This window comes from Amia ocellicauda, chromosome 12 (assembly GCF_036373705.1).
Source record: "Amia ocellicauda isolate fAmiCal2 chromosome 12, fAmiCal2.hap1, whole genome shotgun sequence".
NCBI classification, from domain to species: domain Eukaryota; kingdom Metazoa; phylum Chordata; class Actinopteri; order Amiiformes; family Amiidae; genus Amia; species Amia ocellicauda.
Window position 1 is genome coordinate 1,279,867 of NC_089861.1, and position 12,285 is coordinate 1,292,151.

The 12,285-nt window shown below is 52.3% G+C and overlaps 1 protein-coding gene across 9 annotated transcripts in view; it reads left to right on the plus strand.

The window, feature by feature from the left end:
- Nucleotides 1–12,285, plus strand: part of rapgef2b (Rap guanine nucleotide exchange factor 2b) — a 92,787-nt gene that overhangs the window by 67,019 nt on the left and 13,483 nt on the right. For all 9 annotated transcript variants that reach the window (XM_066718025.1, XM_066718020.1, XM_066718026.1 and 6 more), the window contains 10 exons: nt 5,273–5,404; nt 7,873–8,050; nt 9,102–9,238; nt 9,548–9,706; nt 9,815–9,967; nt 10,137–10,301; nt 10,416–10,523; nt 10,795–10,998; nt 11,146–11,254; nt 11,379–11,625. In XM_066718025.1, coding sequence (XP_066574122.1) covers nt 5,273–5,404; nt 7,873–8,050; nt 9,102–9,238; nt 9,548–9,706; nt 9,815–9,967; nt 10,137–10,301; nt 10,416–10,523; nt 10,795–10,998; nt 11,146–11,254; nt 11,379–11,625 — 1,592 coding nt within the window. The remainder of the gene's footprint in view (nt 1–5,272; nt 5,405–7,872; nt 8,051–9,101; nt 9,239–9,547; nt 9,707–9,814; nt 9,968–10,136; nt 10,302–10,415; nt 10,524–10,794; nt 10,999–11,145; nt 11,255–11,378; nt 11,626–12,285) is intronic.

Here is a 12,285-nt window from a genome sequence, read left to right on the forward strand (position 1 = left end):
CGGACGTGTCCTCTCTCCATCTGCTCTGTGGATCTCCGTGCTCCCTGGTGCACTCCGCTGGGGTTCAACCGGTGAGAAACTGCTGGGAGACATGGCAGTGCGGGATGCCATGGCCAGGGTAGCGCAGGCATCGGGCCGGGTGCACTTTCTATATGTATATGATTATTTATATAAAGGTTGCCATATGTTTAATCCACCGTGGGTTGATCCATCCTATCCGATTAGAGATAGCGGACGGCTGGAGAGCTGAGATTGTGATGTTCGGTTTCCTTTCTCTGCCCCCGATCCTGTTCTGTTGTGGAAGTGTGTCAGAGAGGACAGCGCACCTCTGCGGTGATTACAGTGAGACCACATGCCCGTCCGGCCAGCTGGGCCGGACTCCAATACAAAGGGAGAAAGACGTTACCTGCCAGTGACTGTGCAGTGAAGTGTGCTGTATTGCAGTGGCCTATATTTCATTTTTTTCTATAGGCGATGTCTGCCTTTGTAGTTTCCATGCTGTGATTGTTTTAAACGACCCGGTACACGTGGCCACAGGCTTTTGCAGTGAATGGCGGCCTGTCTCAGTGATGTATGTACGGACGGGTTTATGCATCTTTCTGCTCCTCCACGCCGGCCCCCCGGGGACGAGGCTGGGGAATTGGGGTCCGCTCATGAAGATTAATCTATCTGGGGGGCTTCCTTTTCACAAGCGGTTAAGGCAGCACCGAGAGGTGAGGGTGGTGGCTTTTGATTGGCTGTGACAGAAGCAAAGAGGGGGCGAAGCGGCAGACAAATAAATAAATAAATACATTAATCCACTTGAACGAGCTCTCTTTTGGCTGCGGCCTTGGTCTGCGAGTGATTGACAGCTGGCCTAAATAGAAGTGACAGGACGGATCCTGCAGTGCAGATGCATCATTTATTGCCGAGGCCAGCGCCGCAGGGCCGGGCGGAGCGAGTGTGGTAGTGGGGCTGGGGCGCTGGGGAGGCGAGGGCATGCTGGGATGGCTTAGAGACGTGTCGTCGGGGTTTGGATAACCGTTCACAATGTCGGAGGCTTCTGTGAATGTTCTTGTCGCTGCAGAACGTCAAAGGTGCTCTTTAAATGCACTTAAAAAAAGCTCTCGAACCCTGGACTGTGCCCCGAGCGTTCTGGTACTACAGCTGACGGCCAGCTCAGGTGCTTCTTATCAATCAATCAATCTATCAATCGATCATTTGTATAGTGCCCTTCGCATGGTAGCCACAGAGAGCTTTACAGACTGGTAAACATACAACAAACGTACAGTAAAATAAAATTCATAAATACAATAAAATAAAATATAGACCTGTAAACATTTTACATGATCTAGAATAAAGTGGCAATAAGCTGACCACTTTTACATCAATCATTGGGGAGTTTGAACAGCAGAGTTTCGAACCCGGGATGTAATCTTTTGCTAGAACAATTTACTACGTGCGTCTTGAGTAGTTCATGCTACCAGAACTCATTAGCAGTAAAGCAGGTAATAATACCCACCGTGACCTTGCGAAGGATCTATTTTTGTTAGGCGTTTCTTTCACAAGTACCGCTGTGGCTCTGATGTTTATTTATAAACCACATGGCTGTTGTCCATCCCCCTCACACCGCTGGGCCCCCAGCACAGTTCAGCACAAGGCGCAGGGACTCGCCACTCCACACGCACGTGCAGACGAGCCGTTCTCAGGGATGTCGGCGGCATGCCTTTAGTGTGGGAGCTCACATCCCAATACAGTAGTCAACCCTGGAGCTGCACCAAAGGGTTTCGGTTGTAGTGCGAGAGTGTGGGTGTAGCAGGGGGAGAGTGACCGGGTGTTTGTGTGTGTGTATATATGTGAGAGTTTGTGTGCATCAGTGTGAGAGGGAGCGAGAGGGTGTGCTGTGAGGCTTTGTGCCGCACTCCTTGGTGAAGCTGGAAATTAGGTCAGGGAGAAAATAAGATGTTCAGTTTGGAACAGAAGAAGAATGAGAAGAAGAAAAGAAAAAAAAAAAAAAAAACATCCAGTCTATATCCTCATCCTTAGTCGATCCCCTGCTGGATGAAGGCCTCCCTCGATGCTTCCAGCAGCGCCTCAGTTCCCGTTCTCGCCTGTGGGCTGTATGGGCTGTAATGTGTCCTCTGGCCTTGGCCTGGGTGGTTGTTCTCCGGTGTGGTCCGAGAAGGGCTGAGATCTCGGCCGTCGTTCAGAGTCTCTCCAGGGCCTCCGCACTGTGAGTGGGTGAGAGTGCCAAGCGAGCTTCTCTAGGGTGTCCAGTGACTGAGAACTGTCTTCTCACAGCATTTCAGCCTGCTGGCCCGGTGTGGTTCTGGTTCCCCATTAGTCACAGGTTTTAGAGCTTGTAGAGCAGCAGACTCTGAGCCCCTGCATCCGAGTTCACTTGAATGTCTCCCGACAGTGCAGAGCTCTTGAGTGAACCTCACCAAACCTGCCGTTACCCTGTACTGTGCTGGCCGGACCCTGTCCACCCCGCGTCCGCACACCAGGCCCTGCGCAGAGCCACCTCTCCGGCTGATTGGTCTCTGGGTGCAAATTAGCTGGAGTAAATGGTATGCGGAGGTTAATGGATCCAGACATTTCATGGAGCCGTGTGTGTGGCTGCAAGGCTTCCTCCCGGGACGCGTGTGATGGCGTGGCGTGTCTCGGAGACGGGGTCTACCCCACAGAGACTCGGATTAGCAGACTGTAATGTGCCGGGCCTCAGCTGACAGAGCCGTATCTGTGTTTCAGCCGGCCAGTACGCAGTCAATGACAGCCCGCCTGTAATAATACAATCTAATTATAGATGAACGACCAGACTGTCAGCTCTATGAATATCTTAATAGACTCTCTGGATGGCAGGTTTAATGTGGCAGGCATTCATCATGTTTTCATACAGATACAGCCATCGTAGACGCGCACTCAGCGTCCATTGAAGTCCTTTACAGTTGTAGTGTTCTGTGTTTTTCCACTGAGCTGAACACATTGACTGGATACAAAACCATCGCACAACCGCAGTCGGCCGACCTCTCCTCCGCAAACATCGAGCGCAGATGAAATCAGTGGGTGAGTCGGTCAGTGTGTCAGTCAGTCAGTCAGTCAGTGAGCTGGTGTATTAGTCAGTTAGTCCGTTATTGTATCAATCAGTCAGTTCTTGATGATACTTTTGATCAGTCCACAACAAAGTATTGTGCTGAGCTGTCTTCTGCAGTGCTGTGATGTTTACAGCCTCTTAGTATTGTGTGGTAGGAGATGCGCGGCGCTGTGTGGTAGGAGATGTTCTCATCTGGAGGAGGCAGACATCAGTGGGACCAGACTGTTCTTTCCCAGACTGCTTCATTCGCCTCCCCTGTGTAATTCGGATCATGGTATCGTTGTGTTGTAGCCCATCAGTGCATTCTTCATATTTTGCATTTATTCTTTGATAGTGTTAATTGCCTTCCAGTGTAACAGTTTTTTGTTGTTTTCGTTTTTTTTTTTTTCTCAGTCATTATAGCATTCTTTTGCATATTCATGAGCTATTACAGCCTGCAAACGTGAATATCTTAACGAGGCTGGCGCAGAGAGGGTGGCAATTGATTCGTGTGGCCTAGGTTTGATTTCCACTGATGGGTTTATTTGCAAGGAATGCTAAAGACGCTCCTATTGTACTCTCAAACCTTTTGTTATTTTTTTTATTCTGGTTTTACCGTCACTGTGTCTGTAAAATACATCTTCCTCCTCTACACATGGGGCGAGCTTCACGGTCTCCATTCCTCGTGGGCCGTTTTATCCCCCGGTGTCGGCAGCCACCGGAGAATCGCTGCCATCTCCAGCTAATCAGGACTGGAAAAGCGTGGTGTTGTGATACTCCGAGGCAGCTTCTCTCAATGCTGTGCGTCGGCAGGGTCCTGGTTTTATTATTCACCTGGGATTTGAGCTACTGACGTATTTGTGTATCTGTATTGTGTAGCGCTGATTGCCGGGATGTTTACCTATATATAGTGTGATATACCGGAGATGTGCGTGGTGGTGTGGTGTCGGCATCTCCGTGCTTTATTGCCCCCAAAGATGATTTGTGTCTGGGCCGGGGAGGGAGGACTGGAGAAGTGTTTGCCTCTGCTGGACTGCTGCACTGGATTAAAGCTATAGTGGCTCATTTCTCCCAGGCAGGGTTATATTATTATTATTCCACAGTTGTGTGTTTGTAGTAGATGTGTCGTCCTGTCAGTGTGACTCGACGGCACACGGCACCACACCCACCTGCCAGCATTGCTCTCGAGTTCTCTGTGTTATTGACTGATGGCTTGATTGATTGATTTCTGTATTTAAACTGTGCCAGGCTTCGTGCCAGGGTGGAGGCAGGTGGGCGGACAGCGCTCGAGCGCTGGTGCTAATTCTGTGAGAAGAACAATGCTGTCAGATTTGGATGCAGGGGTCGCATATTCACCCTACATTTTATGGGTCAAACCAAAATCCCAGTTTTGCCATGCCGTGTGACTTATTACTCATAGTGCACAGTGTTTCCCCCAGAAAATAACATGGCAGTGTGATGGGGGAGCGAGAGTGAACCGTGCCTGAATATAGCTGCAGGAAACTGATGTATACAGGATGTTGATTTTATGTACCAGTAGACAGAAAATTCCTTTATTTTTACTACTTTTTTGGTAGACAGGGCTTCTGTAGGAAATGCAGCTCTCTGTGTTTCCACGTCTGCTCTTCCCACAAGGGATGCTGAGAGAGGAAGGTTTTTAATTAAGCAGCTTTAATTGTCTCTCACTTGATTACCACTTGGAGAGCGGATACAGCCGGGTGACTGTTTTGGGCTGAGGAACGTGCTGCCGCCGCGTGCGTCTGCTCTCTATATTCGCCGCTGTTTGAGGTGGATAGGTTGACCGATTCAATGTCCAAAAACATTTTGAGTGGTTTTCATTTTGTTTAAAAGAATAAGTCGGACGCGTGGGGGAATCAAAACGCTTCACTCTGATAATTGTGCGGGACGAGTAATTCCCAGTCTCGTGCTGCTCCGTACGGGCCCTCCCGGGGCTCCTTGTGTTTGTTGACGCTCTGGGCGGACGGTCCTTCTGGGGGTCCGTTCAGATGGCTGTGTGTTCGGCGCTGTGTTCGGAGTGTGTGCTAACTCGCTGTGCTGCGCGTGTCTGTACCGTGCTATACTGTTGTGTAATACTGTCTCGTACTGTTCTGTGCTACACTAACTGTAGTGTGCAGTCTGTGTTGTGTTGTGTGTGTCTGTGCGCTCTCTCACTGCGCTGTGCTGCCCGTGGCTGATGGTGTGTCGTTTGGTTTGCCGCAGCTTCCCGCAGACTTTACCAAGATCCACCTCACAGACAGCCTGCACCCACAGGTGACCCACGTCTCCTCCAGCCACTCAGGATGTAGCATCACCAGTGACTCGGGGAGCAGCAGCCTGTCAGACATCTACCAGGTGAGCTCGTCTGACCGCATCTGCGCCTGCTCCACGCCTACTCTACACCTGTCTTACTCTATTCCTACTCTAAACTACGCCTACTCTAGGCTACTGAACTCCTACTACTCTACCCTACTCTGCTCTATAGAAGACCTACTCTACTCTGTCAAGCTGCTACTCAGGTTCCACTCTGTTTCCAAATGCTGTGTACATTCAGATTCCCTTTGTATCAACTCATGAAATGCGACTCCCTGCCAGTACTCGGCTGTTCCTCCAAGGCTCTGCGCTGCCGGGCCGTGGGGCTGTGAGGAAGTGGTGTCTAGATCAGAACCCAGAGCTCCACGTCGCACTGAAGAAGACGGGAGCTGCTCCGCCCACAGGGCCGGCTGGCATTAACACAGCGCTGGTGTTGAATGATTCTAGTGTTTGGTCTAGCTAATTAATCGGTGTATTGACTGCAGTGTCCTGGGGGGGCTAGTTCGGAGCCTGTGAGACCCTGTAACACGCGAGAGAGACCCAAGGATTCAGGGACATTGAGCAGAGGTGCGCAGGGGCTGCGCAAGGACGGTGGTGCAGGCTTGGTGTGTCAGACGTGTGTGCATGGCTCTGCTCGGTACTGACTGCTGTCCAGGCAGTCAAAATAAAAATATCAGTGTCTGTGATGAGCGCAGGGACTCCAATGTGTGTTTCAGAGGAACTTGGGTCTAGTTTGCTCTTGAGGAGTGTTCAGTCTTCAGGAGTGTGTCCAGTATGTCAATTATTAATATATCAGTTTTATTTCTAATGGAAAATCTTGGGAAACCTGGGAAAACAGATGCACAGTCAAAAGATTGTTGCCTGCTTCACGTCTGGACTCCAGAGTCTTGCAGGTGTTTGTTATTGGGACGTGAGGGCATCGAAGTGGGGTTTGAAGTGAAACTGGGTGCAGGAGAAACCCTTCTGTGGAACGACATGATCCCGCCCCAGTCCCAGCCATTTCAAATTCACTGTCTCGTCTAGCCTTTCCGTGCCTTTGTTTTATGTGTGTATATATTTATTTTCCATCCTGGTACCCGGTTCTCTTCCAATGGCTGTCGGCACCGATCCCAGAATAGCACCGCTGAATTATTAATGGGCCGGTCTGTGCGCCGTGATGCACGTTAAGATCATCCCTCCAGGGCGAGGAAGAGGCGTAAGAAACTATAGGGCTCTGTGTGATGGAGGTGCTTTAACACTTGCCCCCCCATTGCTTCGCTGCACTAATTAATTTGAGTCAGTGTGAGAAACACTGCGTTGTCTTCACTGTGATCCGGATCCTTTTCACACTCGCTCTCTCTCTTTCGCTCTCTCTCTCTCGCTGCACTTGGCACATTTTAGACGCATTTCTTTGTAGTCTGGTCCCCATATTTCAAATAAGAGTTACTGTAGAAGAAGGACAAAGGAAGGGGAGAGTAAGTAAAGCGCATCGTCCGTGGACTCAGGCCAAGGCTTCGGATGTGTGTGTGTGTGTGTGTGTGTGAAAAGTGAAAAGTTCAGGTGAAAAAAGGCTCCCCACCCCCCGGTGTCCTCTTTGAGTCTCTAATGTCTCCGTCAGATTGTCAGAGTGCTCGTGTGATGTGACGCTTGACTGGCGCGAGTCGGACACGGGCACTGAATCATTCATGTTTTTTAGTTTTTTATAAGCTTGTCATTGAAAGAGGAAAGACCATTTCATTTTCTTCTTGTACTTGCCTGGCAGTGAACATCAGGAGGCTCTGGTACCGAACCGCTCTGCCCTTTCCGGAGGCACCGCATCCGTCTGAGCGCCTCAGCTGAAGGATAGCGATTAGCGGCAGCGGGATATTCACACGCCCCCTCTCAGTTTAGCTCTGGATGATTTGTCTGGTTTCTTATTAGTGTGTGTTGCGGGTCTAGCTTTCTATTTGAGTGCCCTTTCACTCGTCTCTCATCTCTCCTGTCCTCCTCTGCCTTGCCTCCTGCCCTCTTCTCTTCTGCTCTCTCTCTATCTTCTGTCCTTCTCTCCTCCTCTTCCCTCTCTCCCTGCTCAGGGGGATTTGGCAGCTCCTGTGTTGGCAGCCTGAGCCCAAAGTAATGTAGCGGCATACGGTCCCCCCTGTCTGACGCGTTCTGTTGGTTTAACCCAGGGCCGCTGTCCTGTGGTTCAGCCCAGACTCTGATCCTTCCCTCGCTGTGATCCCGGCTGTATTTTAATAAGACACTCATGGTGTCACACATCCCACCAAGGAGAATGTGGCTCCTTTCTCTTGTCACAGTGTGTTGCAGAGACAGCGTTTCCCCTTCAGGTTCACTTTGACGTCCATCTACTTTTTTTTTAATACCTTTTTTTATATTATCATCATGATTGGTCCAGACTCTGTGTGATGTTTGTTGGCGAAAGCCCGGCTTCTCACAGGTGCAGAGAAATCAGGTTGTCCTACCCTTACTGACTGCTCTCCTCCTTTCCTCCTTTCTCTCCTTCTCCTCTCTCCTCACTCCGCCCCCCCCAGGCCACAGAGAGCGAGGCCGGGGACATGGACTTGAGCGGGCTGCCGGAGACCGCGGTGGACTCCGAGGAGGACGACGACGAGGAGGACATCGAGAGAGCCTCCGACCCGCTCATGAGCAGAGACATCGTCCGTGACTGTCTGGAGAAGGACCCCATGGACCGCACGGACGACGACATCGGTGAGCTGGCGGGACGGGACGGGGCGGGGCTGGTCCCCAGCAGAGAGACGTCTCTGAGCGGTCTCTCATTCCCCTGGGTGGTGGACAGCTGCTGCAGACCGCGCTTCCTGTCGTCCCACTCTTATATCGGGTTTAAAAGCACAGTTCTGTCGAGTGTAAAAAGGGCTGCTTTGTCTTGATAAGCTCTTTTGAAAACGCACGCCTCCTCTCCCTCCCTGCCTGTGAATGCACAGCGGCCTGTGAACACTGCCCCGTTTGAATCCGCTGGTTCGTTTATGTATTAGTTCAGTCTAATCTGTGCAGCTGCGGAGAGATGCGCGATTGTTCCGGGGAGGAAGCGCGTCCGCCTCGTTAGCGTCTCGGTGAAAGGACGGCGGCCCGGCCGGTTACTCGGGGACGGGCACTGTGTGCCGTCAGTGTGGTGTCTTGGCCGGGACGCCTTGTTCATCTCGTCCCTGCTTCACATCTGCAGACAGCGGCTCTTTGTCCTGCACGGGCAGCCGGAGAAAAGAGTAGAAAGCAGCCCTGATCCTCCCAGACTGCAGTTTATCTGTGGAAGGTGATGCTGTAATATTGACATAGATTTACATAGTGACTGACGGACGCCCTGACTGACGGGCATGGATGCATACTGAGCAATCTGCATTATTGAACCGACGCCGGAGCTCCTTGGCTGCACGTGATTTCAATCAGCGCCGGAGCCGCTGTTCTGGTTTGCGGTGCCTCGCCCGTCTGGGCTCGTCAGTCAGCTTCTGTCATGCAGCCTGTAACGCCTGCACCTTCGCCCTTCGCTCGGTAATGCTTCTCGATCGAGGGATTTCTACGCCTGTAGATCAGCATTGAGGCACATCAAGATGGAGACATTGTAGATACTGTATTATTTTTATCAATTTTTCATGACTGGTTTTCTGTGGTTCATGTCTGTCAGGTTCTGTGTGCAGGCACGCGAGTGACCATCCCCTGGTCCATTGGTCATGTTTACTGAGTAGCCAGTGTTGGTAATAAAAAAGTGATTCACCTTTTCTCCATCTCTCTCCTCTCTCTCTCTCAGAACAATTGCTGGAGTTCATGCACCAGCTGCCGGCCTTCGCGAACATGACGATGTCAGTGCGCCGGGAGCTGTGTGCCGTCATGGTGTTCGCGGTGGTGGAGCGCGCCGGGACCACGGTGCTCAATGACGGAGAGGAGGTCAGGTTTCTTGTTCCTCGATGTGTCTTTAATGGCACCGCACTGTTAAACGCTCCATGGCCGACACTTGTGTTGGGGTTCGTGACTCCCTAGATCTTGCTCCCGTACAAAAACACAAAACAACATCTCTGCTGCTGATGATGATGTAAATATTACTGCCAATAATAATGACATCACTCCTGCTCATTATAATAAACGTGTCCCGTCCATGCCGTGTGCGGAGCTGAGCGCAGGGTTGTGGGTGCGGTGCGCTGCGCTGCGTGTTGCTGGTGTGTGGCTGTGCCGCTGACCCGTGTCGTTGCCCTGCAGCTGGACTCCTGGTCGGTGATCCTGAACGGCTCGGTGGAGGTGACCTACCCCGACGGGCGTACAGAGATCCTGTGCATGGGCAACAGCTTTGGGGTCTCCCCCACCATGGACAAAGAGTACATGAAGGGAGTGATGAAGACCAAGGTGGACGACTGCCAGGTGGGGGTCTCTCTCTCTCTCTCTCTGTGTCCCCGTTTCTCCATCTCTCTTGGTCCCCATGGTCTTTCTCTCTCTCTGACTCTCGGTCCCTCTGTCTCTGTCCTGTAGTTTGTGTGTATAGCCCAGCAGGACTACTGCTGCATCCTGAACCAGGTGGAGAAGAACATGCAGAAGGTGGAGGAGGAGGGCGAGATCGTCATGGTCAAGGAGCACCGCGAGCTGGACCGCACGGGGACGCGCAAGGGCCACATCGTCATCAAGGTGGGGCCCCTGGGCCTGTGGGAGCGAGAGGATGGGTTATGTTTTTGAACTATGTATTGGTCTTTAAAGTACAAATGTGATGATAAGACACTGTATTATAGTATTGTGTGAGTGGGGGGCAGTGTGCTTGTGTCTCTGTGCGTTTTCAGTGTCATGGCTGTCTCCCCAGGGCACGACGGAGCGGCTGACGATGCACCTGGTGGAGGAGCACTCGGTGGTCGATCCCACCTTTATCGAGGACTTCCTGCTCACCTACAGGACCTTCCTCTCCAGCCCCATGATCGTGGGCAAGAGGCTGCTGGAGTGGTTCAACGACCCGAGCCTCAGGGATAAGGTACGGAGCCCCTGTGCGACGTTGGATACGGGGCCACGCCCTCGTCCAGTCAGATCAAACGCAGGACTGCCGCCCCTGCCTCTCTAACCATGTGCGCTTATGCGTCCTGTGCAGGTGACGCGGGTCGTGCTGCTGTGGGTGAACAACCACTTCAACGATTTCGAGGGGGACCCCGCCATGACCCACTTCCTGGAGGAGTTTGAGAACAACCTGGAGAGAGAGGTGGGCTGAGCTTCACAGAGGAGCCTCGGCCATGTTGAGGGGCTTGTATGATGTGAACACATAATAAATGGCAGCCATGTTCATACAAGTACTGCCCTTCTGGCACCAATTGTGGTCTCTCTTTATTGGCCACCGTCCCTGAGCCCCCTCGAGGCGTTTGGTTGGCTGGTGTTACTGGGCTGTGGTGCCAAAGCCAATGGACTCATCACATCGTCTGGGGGAGTGGTCTTCTCTGAGGGTTGACGCGCCACTCCGTCTCTTTCCTCCACAGAAAATGTGCGGCCACCTCAGACTGTTAAACATCGCCTGTGCTGCTAAGGCCAAGCTGCGCCTCGTCACGCTGACCAAGCCCTCGCGGGAGGCGCCGCTGCCCTTCACCCTGCTGGGCGGCTCCGAGAAGGGCTTCCGCATCTTCATTGACAGCGTGGAGGTCGGCAGCAAGGCCTCGGAGGCGGGGCTGAAGCGCGGAGACCAGGTGAGAGCAGGGCCGGGGTTTGAGCCCGGGGTTCTTTCGGCTCCGGCAGTGGATTGCAGCAGCAATAATAATAATGAACCCCCCACGACTATTGTTCGAGGTGACTCGGTGTCTGACCGGCTCGTTGTGGGTCTCTGTCCTGTCCAGATACTGGAGGTCAATGGGCAGAACTTCGAGAACGTCCCGCTGTCGAAAGCCACCGAGATCTTGAAGAACAACACTCACCTGTCTATCACTGTGAAAACCAACTTATTAGGTGAGTGTAAACAACTCTGTACGTGTCCACAGATGCTCACACACTGACACACACAGACTCAGACACCTCTTTCCTCTCCACACGTCTGCGGTTTCATCCCTGCTGTTTCGATCCTCCCCTCCAGTATTCAAGGAGCTGCTGGCCCGGCCGGCGGAGGCCAAGAAGAACGGGGCGCCGCACCTGCCCAAGATCGGAGACATCAAGAAGGCCAGCCGCTACTCCATCCCTGACCTGGCAGTGGATGTGGAGCAGGTCATGGGGCTGGACAAGGCCAGCAAGAAGGGCAAGGCCAACACAGTGGGCGGCCGCAACAAGCTGAAGAAGATCCTCGACAAGACCCGCATCAGCATCCTGCCCCAGAAGCCCTACAAGTGAGTCTGCGTGTGCGCGAGTCTGCAAGTCTGCGTGTGTGAGAGTGTGTGAGATGCCCTGATGTTTGTTAGTTCTATATATATCCCCCCGGTTAGAATAAAGTGCCGTTTTTAATCCCATGACAGGTGAACAGGCATGTGTGTGTCCTGCACTAAGGTGCTCATACCTGGGCTAGAACCTGATCTCTCCGAGGGGACCGCGTGGGCTGACCCCTCGTGTCAGGTCACCAGCTCCGCTCTGCACCCCCACGCCTGATCACGCGTCACTCTTGTTTCCCGAGACCTGCGCATCTGACCTAGATATGCGAGATCTGTACACACGACGCTGCGCCATCACAAACGTACTCCCCCACACACAGCATTAATCTCGTTACGCTCCAGATGTGCGCAATGCAGGACGTGGTGGTCCGATGTGCTGTAATCCTGCTTAAAGCTGCAGAGCTCAGGCTACTGTGCTTCGGTGCAGACACACGCTCACACAGACGCACACGTTAAGCCCATAGATATATATGCATGATATGTGGTGTGCTTATGGCATAATCCAGATAAAAGCTGAAGGAGTCAGTGCAGTATCCTTGTCTTATGCACACACACACTCATACTCTCTCTCTCTCACACACACACACAGTGTTAAAGCCGCTCGCTGTGAAATGTGTGCAT